We start from the raw sequence: 12,631 nt of genomic DNA, 5'->3' as shown, positions 1-12,631 counted from the left end.
AAGTGTTTCATGAAGTCCACCTGGATCATAAGCTTTGCAGTTTGAATTTGGTCAGGATGAGCATGATTTGTTTCACTTCAGGTATGGTTCAAATGACCCACTAGGGAGCTTTTATCAAATAAAGTTTATTTAAGGATTACGATTAACATATAGCAATAACTTTTATCAATTACAAACAAAAAAACCCTCCATGCTATTGTGTGAAGCTTAACAATTATACGAAATGTTCCAATCAAACAAACCTCCTTAAAACATATCCTTGCCACACAGAAAATACAAATGCTCACATGATGCTGGAACTTAGCCTTTTGGTTGGAGAATTCAAAGTCTAATTCTCAGCCTTATAACTTCCAGCAGCCCTCGAGGTAGAGATAATGCTACTACTGGCCCCTAGCTTTCAGTCAGTGAGCCACTGTAAGAGACAAAACTCTCACTCCAGACAGGCAAGAAGACCTGCTTTCAGCTAGCCAGTGGAATTTACAATACCAGGGAGAGAGAGAAAAAAACACTGCCTTTCAGTTTGATGTCCAAACGCCTTCTAAACTAAAACAGCAGCCCAAAACTGAAAATGAAAGAACTCCTGTCACCAGACCTGTCAATCATTCTTCTCCTAACAATACCAAAGGTCATAAAATCCTGGCCACTACAAGAAGCCCAGTGTAATAAAAAACAGAACCTCATTTAAACCATTGAAGCATCAATACAAAGAATTCTAAGCAGACAGCTTGGCACCATGAAAGAAACCAAAGTTGCTTATAACTGCAGAGAACATGATTAAAAATACATTTTCTGTCACAGTATTTTGTTATCGTCACTATTGCTTGGATTTTCCCCGCTTTTACTTCACTTATCTGCTCTGGCTCATTCTCCATTACTAATTCCAGTGGCAAATATTTCATTGTTGGGGTTTTTACATCATGCATTAGAAAGGGGTTGTGTACACATTGTAGAGACATTCTCATATTCCCTTCACTGATCTCTTCTAGTCCAATTAATATCACAATAATTGAAAATCCCCTATGATTATATTCTAGATTTTTTAATGAATTCCCTAACAGTTTGAATATTTCCTTCCTCTGCCTCCTTTCTATTATCAAGTGGTCTGCAGACTACACCTGCTATGATTGATCCTTTACTATCTCTTACCTTTATTCATCTGGATTCTTTTTCTTGCTGATAGCTATGTCCCTTTTCTACAGCCATTATGCTATTCTGAATAAGTACAGCAACTCCACTTGGCAATTTTCTCGAATCTTTTCCAAATTGGTTATACCTGCAATGTTTAAGTCCCAGTCCTGACTTTCTGCAGCCATGTTTCAGTAATCCTTATTATATCTGATTCCTCCCAACATACAAGTACCTCCAGTTTCCCTGTTTTATAACAGACACCGCAGAATTTTCCTGTCCCATCCACCATGGGAATTGTAATGGGTAGGGATGGACCATGCAAAAGTCTGTTGACCTCGGGTAGGATTTTCCAGTCTTGGGGCAAGCATGGCTGGAAAATCTCCCACACTGCATGCATTACTGTGCATTTTTAATGGGATTTCCTAACACTTCATGTTTAACTATCTTTTTAGACTCTTTTTTAAAATCTCTATTTCCTCACTTACTTTATTCTTTCCTGTGTTATTTTGCCCCATTTTGTTTATGTTTGGACTGCTTACCTTTTTTGGAGTTTATTCCCCTCCCCACCCTCGCTCCCCTACTAGTTTAAAGCCTGTGTCACCTTGCATTTGACCTTTTTTGTTGGCTTGAAGATTCCATTATAGTTTCAGTGAAACTGATCACATTGGTACATTTTCTTCTGTATCCATAACTGCTACCACTGTCCTATGAGAAGGAACCTCTCTTCTACGTACTGGTCCCTTAACAATGTGTTAATTCTCCTGATCTCCATCATAGAATCTCTGTAGCGCAGGAGGCCATTTGAGTCTGCACCAACTCTCTGACAGAGTGACCACCCCCTAACAAAGGGACCACCAGACCAAAAAGACGCCTTTCTTTTTCTTTTTTCTCTTCCCGCTTTGTTTACATGCAACCTGACACTGAACTCAAAGGCAATATTTACCACTAACCTCCAGTAAGACCCCACAAAAAGGTAACAGATGAAAACAAAGGGAAAGAATCCAAAGCATTAGAGAAAATACCCCACCACCTGGGGAACAACACTAGCTTTGTGGACAGAGACAAACCTCTCCATAATGCCTACAAACAAGAAGGACCCCCCACAAACCTCCCCAGGCCCCCCAACTGCTATTCTTCATAACCCCTACAAACAGGAAAGACCCCCCCGCCCCAAAACTTCCCTAAGCTCCCTCCCAACTGCTAATCTCCATAACCCCTACAAACCTCCCCAGGTACCCCCAGCCCCTAAGCTCCATAATCCTTACAAACAAGAAGAACCCAGCACATCCCTCAGAATCCAAAACATTCAACCCAGATGGTGCCAAGAAACACCCGCTCGAGGAGCACCCTATAACACCACAGGTACCAAACATAGCAAAAATAACCCCCTGCCCAAGGAATAACATCCCTCTACCCAAGAACTATACCCCTACTCCAGCCGACAGTCTGACACATCCTCGACCCTCGCTCTGAAATCCCCCTCCCCGAATCTATAAATAAAACCAGGAAGCTTCTTCTCTCCCATGTCCCTTTCCACAATATGCACAAGAACATAAGGCACACAGGCCTGGAGACTTATCCACTATCAACACCACCCCAAAAGAAACTGAGCCCATCACAGCACAAAATACCACAAGTGTAAAAAGCCAGTATCCCTCCCCAACAAATACCAGGGATGGAATGCAAGGAACTGACCCAACGCACCACATTGCCTCCTGGTCACTCAGGGATGGGAGGGAGCAAATCCCAAAACCACAGGGAGCTAATGAGCTGCAAAACCTTCCTGCCATTCAAGGATAGGAAGGGGTGGGATTTAAGCCCATATATAGAACATGTACAGGGAGGGAACTTCCTTTATCCACAGAGGTAGCAAGGAACAGGAGTGGAACGGGCAACACTCATCCACTCTGAATCTAGTAGAGGGGACAAGATCCAAAAAGAGTCAAGAAAAGCATACAAGAAGCACAGAATGGCAAATCAACATTCCTGTCCCTTGATAAAGCACAAAGAAGCAGCAAAACCATTCAGGAGGCAAGCCAAGAGGGTAAGACTAAACCTCAGATACGATTCTACTGGAGAGAGATAGCAAGAATGACCAAACACTATTCATAGCCAGCCCCTAAATGAACCCCAGTCGGACCTGGACTCCATCTTCAGGAGCTTCAAAGTGGGTGAGATTTTTTAAATAAAACACAAACAAAATATCCTCAGACATGGTCTTAGACATGGCCTGGGGATCACTATAGTTTTGCCTTAATTAAAAGGGATAATTGGACATGTATGGGAACCTATTAGAATGGGTGAACTAATCCACATGGAAAAGAACAAACCTCTAAAAACAAAAATATAAATGTGTAACTCTGCATGGTGTCTGGATAGAATCCACAGGTAGATCTGGGAAAAATGCAAATCTTTAAGTATTTGACGATCAGGAACAATAGGAGAAATCTGGACACAGATTGACTCATTCCAACTAATAAAGGTGGATTGGCTATGCTAAATTCTTCCTCAGTGTACCCTTGCTAATGTAAGCCTACTGGGGACACTAATTAATTAATACATAAAGAAATAAACAAATAGGTTGTTGATGAAGTAATTTTTGCACTACCAACAAAAGACCTATCCTCATACCAAATACATAAACCATCCGAATAAATGGGAATGTCCCTACACCAACTTGCTTCACCAACTAATGTCCCCACAACAATCCAATACATACTACTCAAATCCACACCATGACATCCTGCTCACCACTACATAAAACACCCACAAAGAATAAAAATTCACCCCATCCCACCAGCTCTGGGAGTTCCCCTCACCCCACCCCCCTAACAGCCACACATGGGGAGACGAAAGCGCCAAGTCAGTGGAAGGCAACAAACAACCCTTCAACCAACAACCTACCCACCAACATCCCCATCAGGAAACTCCCAGGACTTTTTTCCCCCACTGCTTGACCTCTTGCCCCCCCCCTCCCCACTGCAGCCCATCTACTACCCCTCAGTAGCCACCCATTAACAAAACCTTCCCCATCCTCACCTCTCCCTGAAAAAACAGACACAAAACCTCCCCAGCCAAAAAACAACTCTTCAACACACACACCACTTGGACATCCATCCCAGCTCCTGGAAGCACGGAAACCCCCAGCCTAGCAGCCTCCTCTCCCTAACACACACCACCTCAACAACCACCTCAAATATGACAGAAGCAGGCCATCAGTCTGTTTTCCTTTGTTCTTCCCACCCACCTACTCCTTCTCTTCAGCCACATGGGGATACACTCCCTCCCCCCGCACCAACCCACACGAGAAAAAACTAACATGAGTAATAATACATAATTCTTAAGAAGTTAAAGGCCCAGGAGGCAAGAAGACAACAAGCCACACGATAAGGGCAAGGCATCTTAGGGAGCAACAAGGGTTGGACATGAGTTGAAAGAAAAGTGTCAGAGCATGAAGAAAAGCGACGTGCCCTCTCTCTGTCCCACCCAAAAATCCCCAACTAGTTTAAAGCCCGTGTCATCTTCACTTGATCTTTTCTATTAGCTTGCAGGTTCCATTACAGTTCAGGTGGAATGGATCCCATTGATGCATTTTCTTCCCGTACCCACAACTGCTACCAGTGTCCTATGAAAAGGAACCTCTGTTCCGCATATCCAGTCCCTTACCAATGTGTTAATTCTCCTGATCTCATCACAGCATCCCTATAGCAAAGAAGGAGGCCATTTGATTCTGCACTGATTCTCTGACAGAGTGTCTCACCCAAGTATTCTCCCTCACCCTATCCCCGTTACCTCGCATATTCACCAAAACCAATCCCTCTAACCTACACATCTTTGGTGCGTGGGGGGGAAATTGGAGCAACCTGAAGAAACTGACGCAGACATGGGGAGAGCATGCAAACTCCACACAGGCAGTCACCCAAGATCAGAATTGAACCCAGGTTCCTAGCGCCAAGGCAGCAGTGCTAACTGCTCCTCTGCCAATTTGTACATGGCTTGGGCATTACTCCTGGGATTATTACCTTTAAAGCAATGCTTTTTAATTTAGAACCAGAATCCAGATGGTTTTTCTGCAGGATTACCTTCCTGTTATTACCTTTGTTGTTTGTTCCAACATACAAAGGGTGCCTGATGCTGGCATCAGGATTGGTGGCTGGATTCCTCCCATTCTGCCTTTACTAACATGGTGAGTGGCACGTTTCTTATGCAGAATCTGCATGCATACTCCACCTGCTGAATTGGATGCTTTGGCACCTGTTTTACATCCATAAAGTAGCGACACATAGAGATTGAAGCTTTTGTGGAGTCTCCGCATTCTGTTGCTTGCCTATTTGTCAACCACCATTCATGACTGGATGTGGCAGGATTGTAGTGTTTTGACCTGCTCCAGCGTCGTGGAATCACATGGCTTTATCTACATATTTGCTCCCATCATCAACCACATTGGTGTGTGGAGCTGGAATTGTGTATTGGCCAGACCAGGTAGGGACCAGACAGATTTCCTTCCCTAAAGGACATAGTGAGTGAGATGGGGTTTTTTTACAATCGATGATCACTCCATGACACCGTCACCAAGATCAGCTTTCAATCCAGATTTTTTTATTTAATTTAATCGTTGGTGGGATTTGAACCTGTTTCCATAGAGTAGGTGGTTTAATATTCCCATTGTGAGAAAATCTCGAAATAGGGAGCGTAGTTTCAGAATAAGAGGTTGTCCGTTTAAGATGAAGTTGAAGTATTGCTTCTCCGAGGGGATTGTGAATCTTTGGCCTTCTTGACCCTGGAGAGCTGTGGATGGTGAATCATTGAATATATTTAGGGTTGACCTTGGCAAATTCTTGAACTATAGGATGTCGAGGGTTATGGGGAGAAGACAGGAATGTAGAGTTCAGGCCACGATCAGATCAGCTACAACCTTATTGAATGGCAGAGCAGCCAAGGGGAGCCATCTGGCCTACTCCTATTTCTTATGCTTTATTGTGTGATTTTATCAGACACAAGAACTGAAAATGTCTCCATGAGCAGCAGATAGAGTATCTCCAAATCGATGCATTAAGCACCATATGCTGCAATAGGGAAATATTCATCTTAAATCTTCTCAAACATGTGAAAAATTGCTACCCATCTCAGCTCCGACGTGTTTAGTCCTCAGCTGGCAATCTGCAATGTTTCCTGATGTAAACCGGTGGTGTATTGTTTAATCGCAGTGTTGTCTGATACTGACTATTGCCACAAAATCGGGAAGTTTGACATTTGCCGTACACAAGATGTGGTAGTGATCTGTATGCCAAAGAAGCAAGCAAGCACAATATTTGTTGCCAGTCTTTTATTTGTTCATCTTCTGAAATATCATTTAAACAGTGAATGCATTTTCAACATCTGTTTCTTTGCACAAGAGAATCTCAAGAATTAATCAGTTAGTTACTGAGTAGGTTCAGCAATGGCACCTGTTGACATTATGTAATTGACGTCAGTGTTGATACCTCGACAAAGATTCCACACAGTAACCACATTTTTTTTTAAATGATGAATGATTTATTTCACTATTTACTATTGACTTTTCACTGACAATCTTTAAGACAAGCTTGAATTAGTGTTTGAAATCATCTGAGGCACTTTAATTTTCATGAATAAAAATCCTTCGCCTGTAGTGGCTGTGTTGGTGTGACTGGTTTCTGGAGCAGTGCTTCACGTTGATCTCCACTCAGCTCCTTCTCAGTGACATTGTCTGGAATATAAAACATGGGTTAAAGTCACAGGACAGAATGGTACTTTCATGATAAGTTTAGTTAATGGTTTACATGTACACAATGGGCACGATGATCTATAACACAGGTGAAAGTAAAAGGCAGAATTTGGGAAAAGGTTTGACATAAATATGTGAACATGCTTATACACATGTACCTGTAGATTAACAATTTGCTGCACTCAAACTGAATCCCATTATATATAGATTATTTGACATGTGTTGACAATGTAAGGAATCACATAAATCTAAGCTTTTCTTTCTTTCGCAAGGACCCGCAAATGGTGAACGCAAGTCCTGTAACTGGTAGTGGTGGCATAGTGGTATTGCCACTAGTCTAGTAATTCAGAGACACAGGGTAATACACTGGGGTTCCAGGTTGAAGTTCCACCATGGCAGATGGTGAAATTTGCATTCTATAAAGATCTGGAATTGCAGGTCTAGTGAAGACCATGAAAGCATTGTCAATTGTTAGAAAACCACATTTGGTTCACTAATGCTCTTTAAGGAAGGAAATATGCCACCTCCAGCTGGTTGGTTGGTCTGGCCTATTTGTGACTCCAGACCTACAGCAATGTGGTTGAACTCTTAACTGCCAATTAAGGATGGGCAACAAATGCTGGCCTTGCCAGATCTGAGGAAAAAAAAAGAAAAAAAATGGCTCTGTAATCACCTATTATGCTTTGCCTTTTCTACGTATATACATCATTGTTGCCATCCTCTCAATGTATATCCAGATAATGAATAAGATAAAAAAAAAGTCAGCCCATTGAGTTCGTTTATACCACAGGCCATGTACAAACTCCTATATTTTTGCCCAAAATGAAGGAAATTGCTGCACAAATTCAACTGATTTGTAAAATTAGTCGGACTGAAGTCCATCTTTATCACACAGACTTTTATACAATTATTTCCCCTTCTATTACCTCCACCTTCCAAAAATAGTCGTGGAGGAGCATTTTTAATTCAATGTTTATTCAGCTCCTTCTAAGTGTGTTAATCAACTTGATCTAAACCATTTCTCCTCATTGCCTCTCTAGTGGTTCAGTCGAATCTTTCAAAAGCCTTCTGAAAACCTATTTTACCAATTGTGCTTTAATGGCCCCTGCAAGTACCACCCCTGCCCCATTTACAATGTTTATCTACATGAGGGTGCTGCCATTGCTGTGATGGTGGAAATCTATTCTATTATATCCACGATCTCTCTGAGGAAAATAAACTTTTCTTCATAAGGTAAGTTGATCAATCTTGTGTTTGCAGTAGGGGGCTGTGCTCAAGATGAAAGGGTAGTAGTGGTTTGGGGGTGCGGGGGAGGGATGCAGGCGGCACAACTACAGAGTTATGGGTAGAAAAGATAAAGTTGTCACAGCCCTAGATGACCATAGGTTGTTCTCCCCTTTGAGGGGGAGAGCTGACTGGTGGTGATTCAACCTGAGGACCACCTCAGACAAGGGGCAGGAATGAGAAGATAGGGCCTTCATAAATAACTTCACTCAGAATGGGAATTGAACCCATGCTGTTAATATTATTCTGCATCACAAACCAGCTATCCAGCCAACTGAGCTAACCAACCTCCCACAGACATAAATGTAAACTACCTTCTGTTATAGCATGTATACAAAAATCATGAAGTTATCTTACTAAATGCCTGAGCAACAACACTGTGTGTTCCAAGTAGGCAGCGCACCTCATGCTTCCTAATGAGGGAATAGCCTGAATATAAAACCTGCCTTCCTAATACTTTGGCCGGATTTTCTGGTTGCACTCATCCTAAGGCCGGAAAATTCCAGTCAACGGACCTTTGCATGGTCTGTGCCCTGCCCGCTACGATTCCCGTGGTGGGAGGAATGGGAAAATTCCATTCATCAGTTCTATGAACTGATCAAGACAAAAATTCCATTACAGTAGAATGATGTGGAGATGCCGGCGTTGGACTGGGGTAAACACAGTAAGAAGTCTCACAACACCAGGTTAAAGTCCAACAGATTTATTTGGTAGCAAAAGCCACTAGCTTTCGGAGCGCTGCCCCTTCGTCTGGTGAGTGGGAGTTCTATTCACAAACAGCAACAGTAACCTGGTGTTGTGAACTTCTTACTACATTCAGATGAGACAGGATTGGGAGCAGGTGAAATGCTCATCATGGTTGAATGGCCAATTGACATTTTACCTTCTTGGCGCAATGCTAAGAACATGATACCCGAGAGGAAGACCTGGCACAATCTCACACTGCATAGACTGTAAGGATGGAAGAAAAGGCTTGGGAACTTGATCAGCCCTTTGGCAACAAACATGGTAAACTCTTAAGATTTGAGAACAATCATTTTTCTTCGCCTTAAAAGTATAAATCCAGACAAACCAACGTGAACAAACGGACGCTGTCTCTCTCTCTCCTACATTCTGGGACTTCTGTAAGCTGACAGCTGCATGAATCCGCAATGCAAAAATGCTCAAAAATTCTTGATACATTATTTCATCAGGAGGTGTAAAACTCTGAATAGAAGCAGTCTTTACTGAGGAGAAATGATAAAAGGCTTGGAGTGTTTCTACTTCTTAACCGTCTGCATAGATCATGATTTCCCTTCCTTTTGCTGCCAGTTTTATCTTCCTCTCTCTTCATTTCATGTAGGCATTGCTAATTGCAGTTGCTTTATCACCATTTCCGAGCCAGTTCAGAGTCAACCACGTTGAGTCACATGTAAGCCAGACCAGGTAAAGATGGCGGATTTCCTTCGCTAAAGGCATTACTTATCAATAGTAGTTTCATGGTCGTCATTGCTGAGACAAGCCAGGAATCAAGCCCGGGTCCCTGGCATTGTGAGGCAGCAGTGCTAACCACTGTGCCACTGTGTCGCCCCATGCTGAAAAGCTGCAGGACAACAGAATGAAAGGACAGAAATATTTGCCCCTGTGCACTCTTCAAGTGAGTTTCTGATCTGAGCCAGGCTATCTGAATGAGTTGGAAATATGGCGAAACAAAAAAGCAATTTGCCAAGTAAAAGGGAAAATCTGTGAAAGAAATCCAACAAGAATTATGCTTTTTTGTTAAAAAAATGGAGGTAGTTTAAAGTAATCTTTGTTTGTGTTGTTGGTTATTAGAAATAAGGTATAGATTTAATTGAGTTTAGTTTAGTGTTTCTAAGTAAGAAAGGGTTAAAACTTTATTAGAATCACGTTAAACAAAAGTGTTGCATGTATGGGGGTTTTGTTTCATTTCGGATTGCGACTGCATTGTGATTAGAGAGTTTATGATGTGGAAAGCAAACAGCGCTTAAAGAAAGATTAGACTACTCCACACCAACCAGAGGCCACATTTAGGTTGGATAGAAGTTTTGACTTTACTTTTTAGCTGGTCTCAAGGCACTGGAGCTCGATAGCTGGAGAGGAAGAAGTTCTCACAGCTCAGTCAGAAGCAGAGTCAGGAGAATGGAGTAAGAATAGAAAGCATGTCCATAAGTTAAAGAACAAATAATTCGAGAAACCAGGGAATGAAGAAGAATGTCTCAAGAAGACTGAATTTAAAGGAATAAATAACATGGAGTGGAACAAGGACCTGATAAGGCAGAATTCAAGTAAAAGTCAGAGAAAGTACGCTGAATTAAAAGACAGCAGCTGTAACCAGCTTTAAAGTGTAGAAGGTCACTTGTTTAGCCTATGAAGTTCTAGTGTTCTATTGGCATGGCTGGGTAACTGAGAGATTGTGTGGAAGCTTGAATACATATGACAGGGCTGAGGAAGATGCAAAGGAGATTTTGAATCCTGGAAGTGGGTCCTTGCTGAAAACAACTGAAGGAAAGTGGTCTTTTGTTAAAGATCTAAGGTGTGTATTTTGAGAGTGGAGTTTGGAAACACTGATGTGGAAGGTAGAGTCCAGTGAGAGCAATTGATTCATGGTGATAATCATCTGGGGGGATTTGATGAGAAATCCGCAGAAGTTGGAATGGATGGCACCTGACCCTTGGTTTCAGAGTGGGGTGTGTCTGACCACAGTTGGCCTTGCAGATGGTTTGCATAGATCAATATAGAATAAAATATATTCCTTAACTTATGCTAGCCTTTAAATCTGTGTACATTCATAGGTGGAGTAGAGGAATATTGCAGTATAGTCAATCTTTTCATGTTTAATAAATGTTTTATTCTTTCGTCAAAAGCCAACTGGCAGTCCTGTGAGTCCATTCATCCATGCTTCTAAAAAATGTAAATGTTGTGATCTATCAAGCCAGGGTTCCATACTGGGAACTTCCTGCTCAACTGTAACATCAGCTGGAATCGTAACACCCGTTTGTAACATCATATCAGTAACTTGGGGCCAGGTTAATAGCTGGCATTCTAGTGCGTTGAATAACTAACGTTGTTGTGGAAGTGATTGTAAGATCAGGTAAATAACGATTAACAGACCAGTGAATAGGAAATTTGTCTATTGTTGGCTTGTTTTTAAGATTGTTGAGGATGTGATATCATCATCAAGAATACATAGAAATTCGTCACCATTTGCTAAAATTAGCACAATGAGCAGATTTACTTCTTTGCCTAAGAATTACTGTCATTCAAGTGCTTTAGAAACATTAAATTATACCATATAGAAGTAAGCCATTAAGCCCACTGTGAATGTGCTTGTCTTTGAAAGAGCTATCCAATTTGTTGCACTGCTTTACACTTTGTCCAACATCCTCCAAACTTTCCCCTTCCAAGTATGTGTCCAAAATCCTTTTGAAAGTATGACCAACTCTGCTTCTGCAATCTTTTAAACAATTAATTCAGATTATAGGAACCCAATACATGAAAAACTTCTCCCCATCTAGCCTTTGATTTGTTTGCTGATTATCTCAAAGCTGTGCCCAATGTTTATCTACCATTCTGCCAATAGAAACCATTGCTCTATGAGAAAAACCCTTCCTGATTTTAAAGAGCTCTATTAAACTGTCCTTCATCTACTTTGCTCTGATGTGTCTCTTCATGTAACTGAAGTCCAGCATCATCGGTAGCATTCTGGTTAAAAAGAGAAAATGCTGGACAAAAACCAGCAGATTGGACAGCATCTGTGATCAGAGAAAAGTGATAGAGATTCAATAACTACACGCTCTCAGAAATGTTAACTCTGTTTCTCTCTCAGATGCTGCCCAACCTGTTGAGTTTTCCAGCATTTCCTGATTTTATTTCAGATTTCAAGCATCCACAGTGTTTTTATTACTATTCTAATTAAACTCCTCTGAGTCCTCTCTCAGGACTAGACATCCTTCCTAGACTGTGGTTCTCAGGATTGGACACAATACGAATGGATTACTGAAACATAGCAACCATCATTTGCAATATATGATATTTTGAGTATTGGGACAAATTTTGCAACTTGACACTCAGGCAACAGTGCTTCATATAGCAAATATGCACCTAAGAGATTTGATATGGAAGGTCAGTGTGCCCAATTCATGGCCTGCACACTTAACCATCCATTAATTTTAATGAACAGAAAATCATGCAAGTCATGAATGAGCTGCACTCACCTCTGTCTCCAAGCTCCTGAGATGCATTCCCCTGAAACTGTGTTCCACAAATGCTAAAGCATAAAATTACCCCATTTATGTCCAATATGTAGATTGTGCAGTGTAACTTCCAGTGTTATGTTGCGAATAATGAAAGGAAGAAGTTGCATTTGCCTAGCACCTCTTATGATAGACACCCTTCCTGCCAGAAAAGTACTTTTGATGTTTGACCACTAGGGAAAAGTGGCAAACAATTTCATAGAATTGCAGAATTGTTACA

At 41.5% G+C, this 12,631-nt stretch overlaps 1 protein-coding gene across 1 annotated transcript in view; it reads right to left on the bottom strand.

The window, feature by feature from the left end:
* Window positions 1-6,525: 6,525 nt before the first annotated feature.
* The window catches only part of tg (thyroglobulin), a 364,697-nt gene continuing 358,591 nt past the window's right edge, over window positions 6,526-12,631 (bottom strand). Inside the window, exon 49 of the mRNA XM_080193545.1 lies at window positions 6,526-6,856. Coding sequence (XP_080049671.1) covers window positions 6,753-6,856 — 104 coding nt within the window. The 3' untranslated portion in view covers window positions 6,526-6,752. The remainder of the gene's footprint in view (window positions 6,857-12,631) is intronic.

This window comes from Carcharhinus amblyrhynchos, chromosome 8, assembly GCF_965287045.1.
Source record: "Carcharhinus amblyrhynchos chromosome 8, sCarAmb.v2.hapA, whole genome shotgun sequence".
In the NCBI taxonomy this organism is placed as follows: domain Eukaryota; kingdom Metazoa; phylum Chordata; class Chondrichthyes; order Carcharhiniformes; family Carcharhinidae; genus Carcharhinus; species Carcharhinus amblyrhynchos.
The sequence above is the reverse complement of the archived record's forward strand: the minus strand, read 5'-3'. Positions and strand labels throughout refer to the sequence as shown.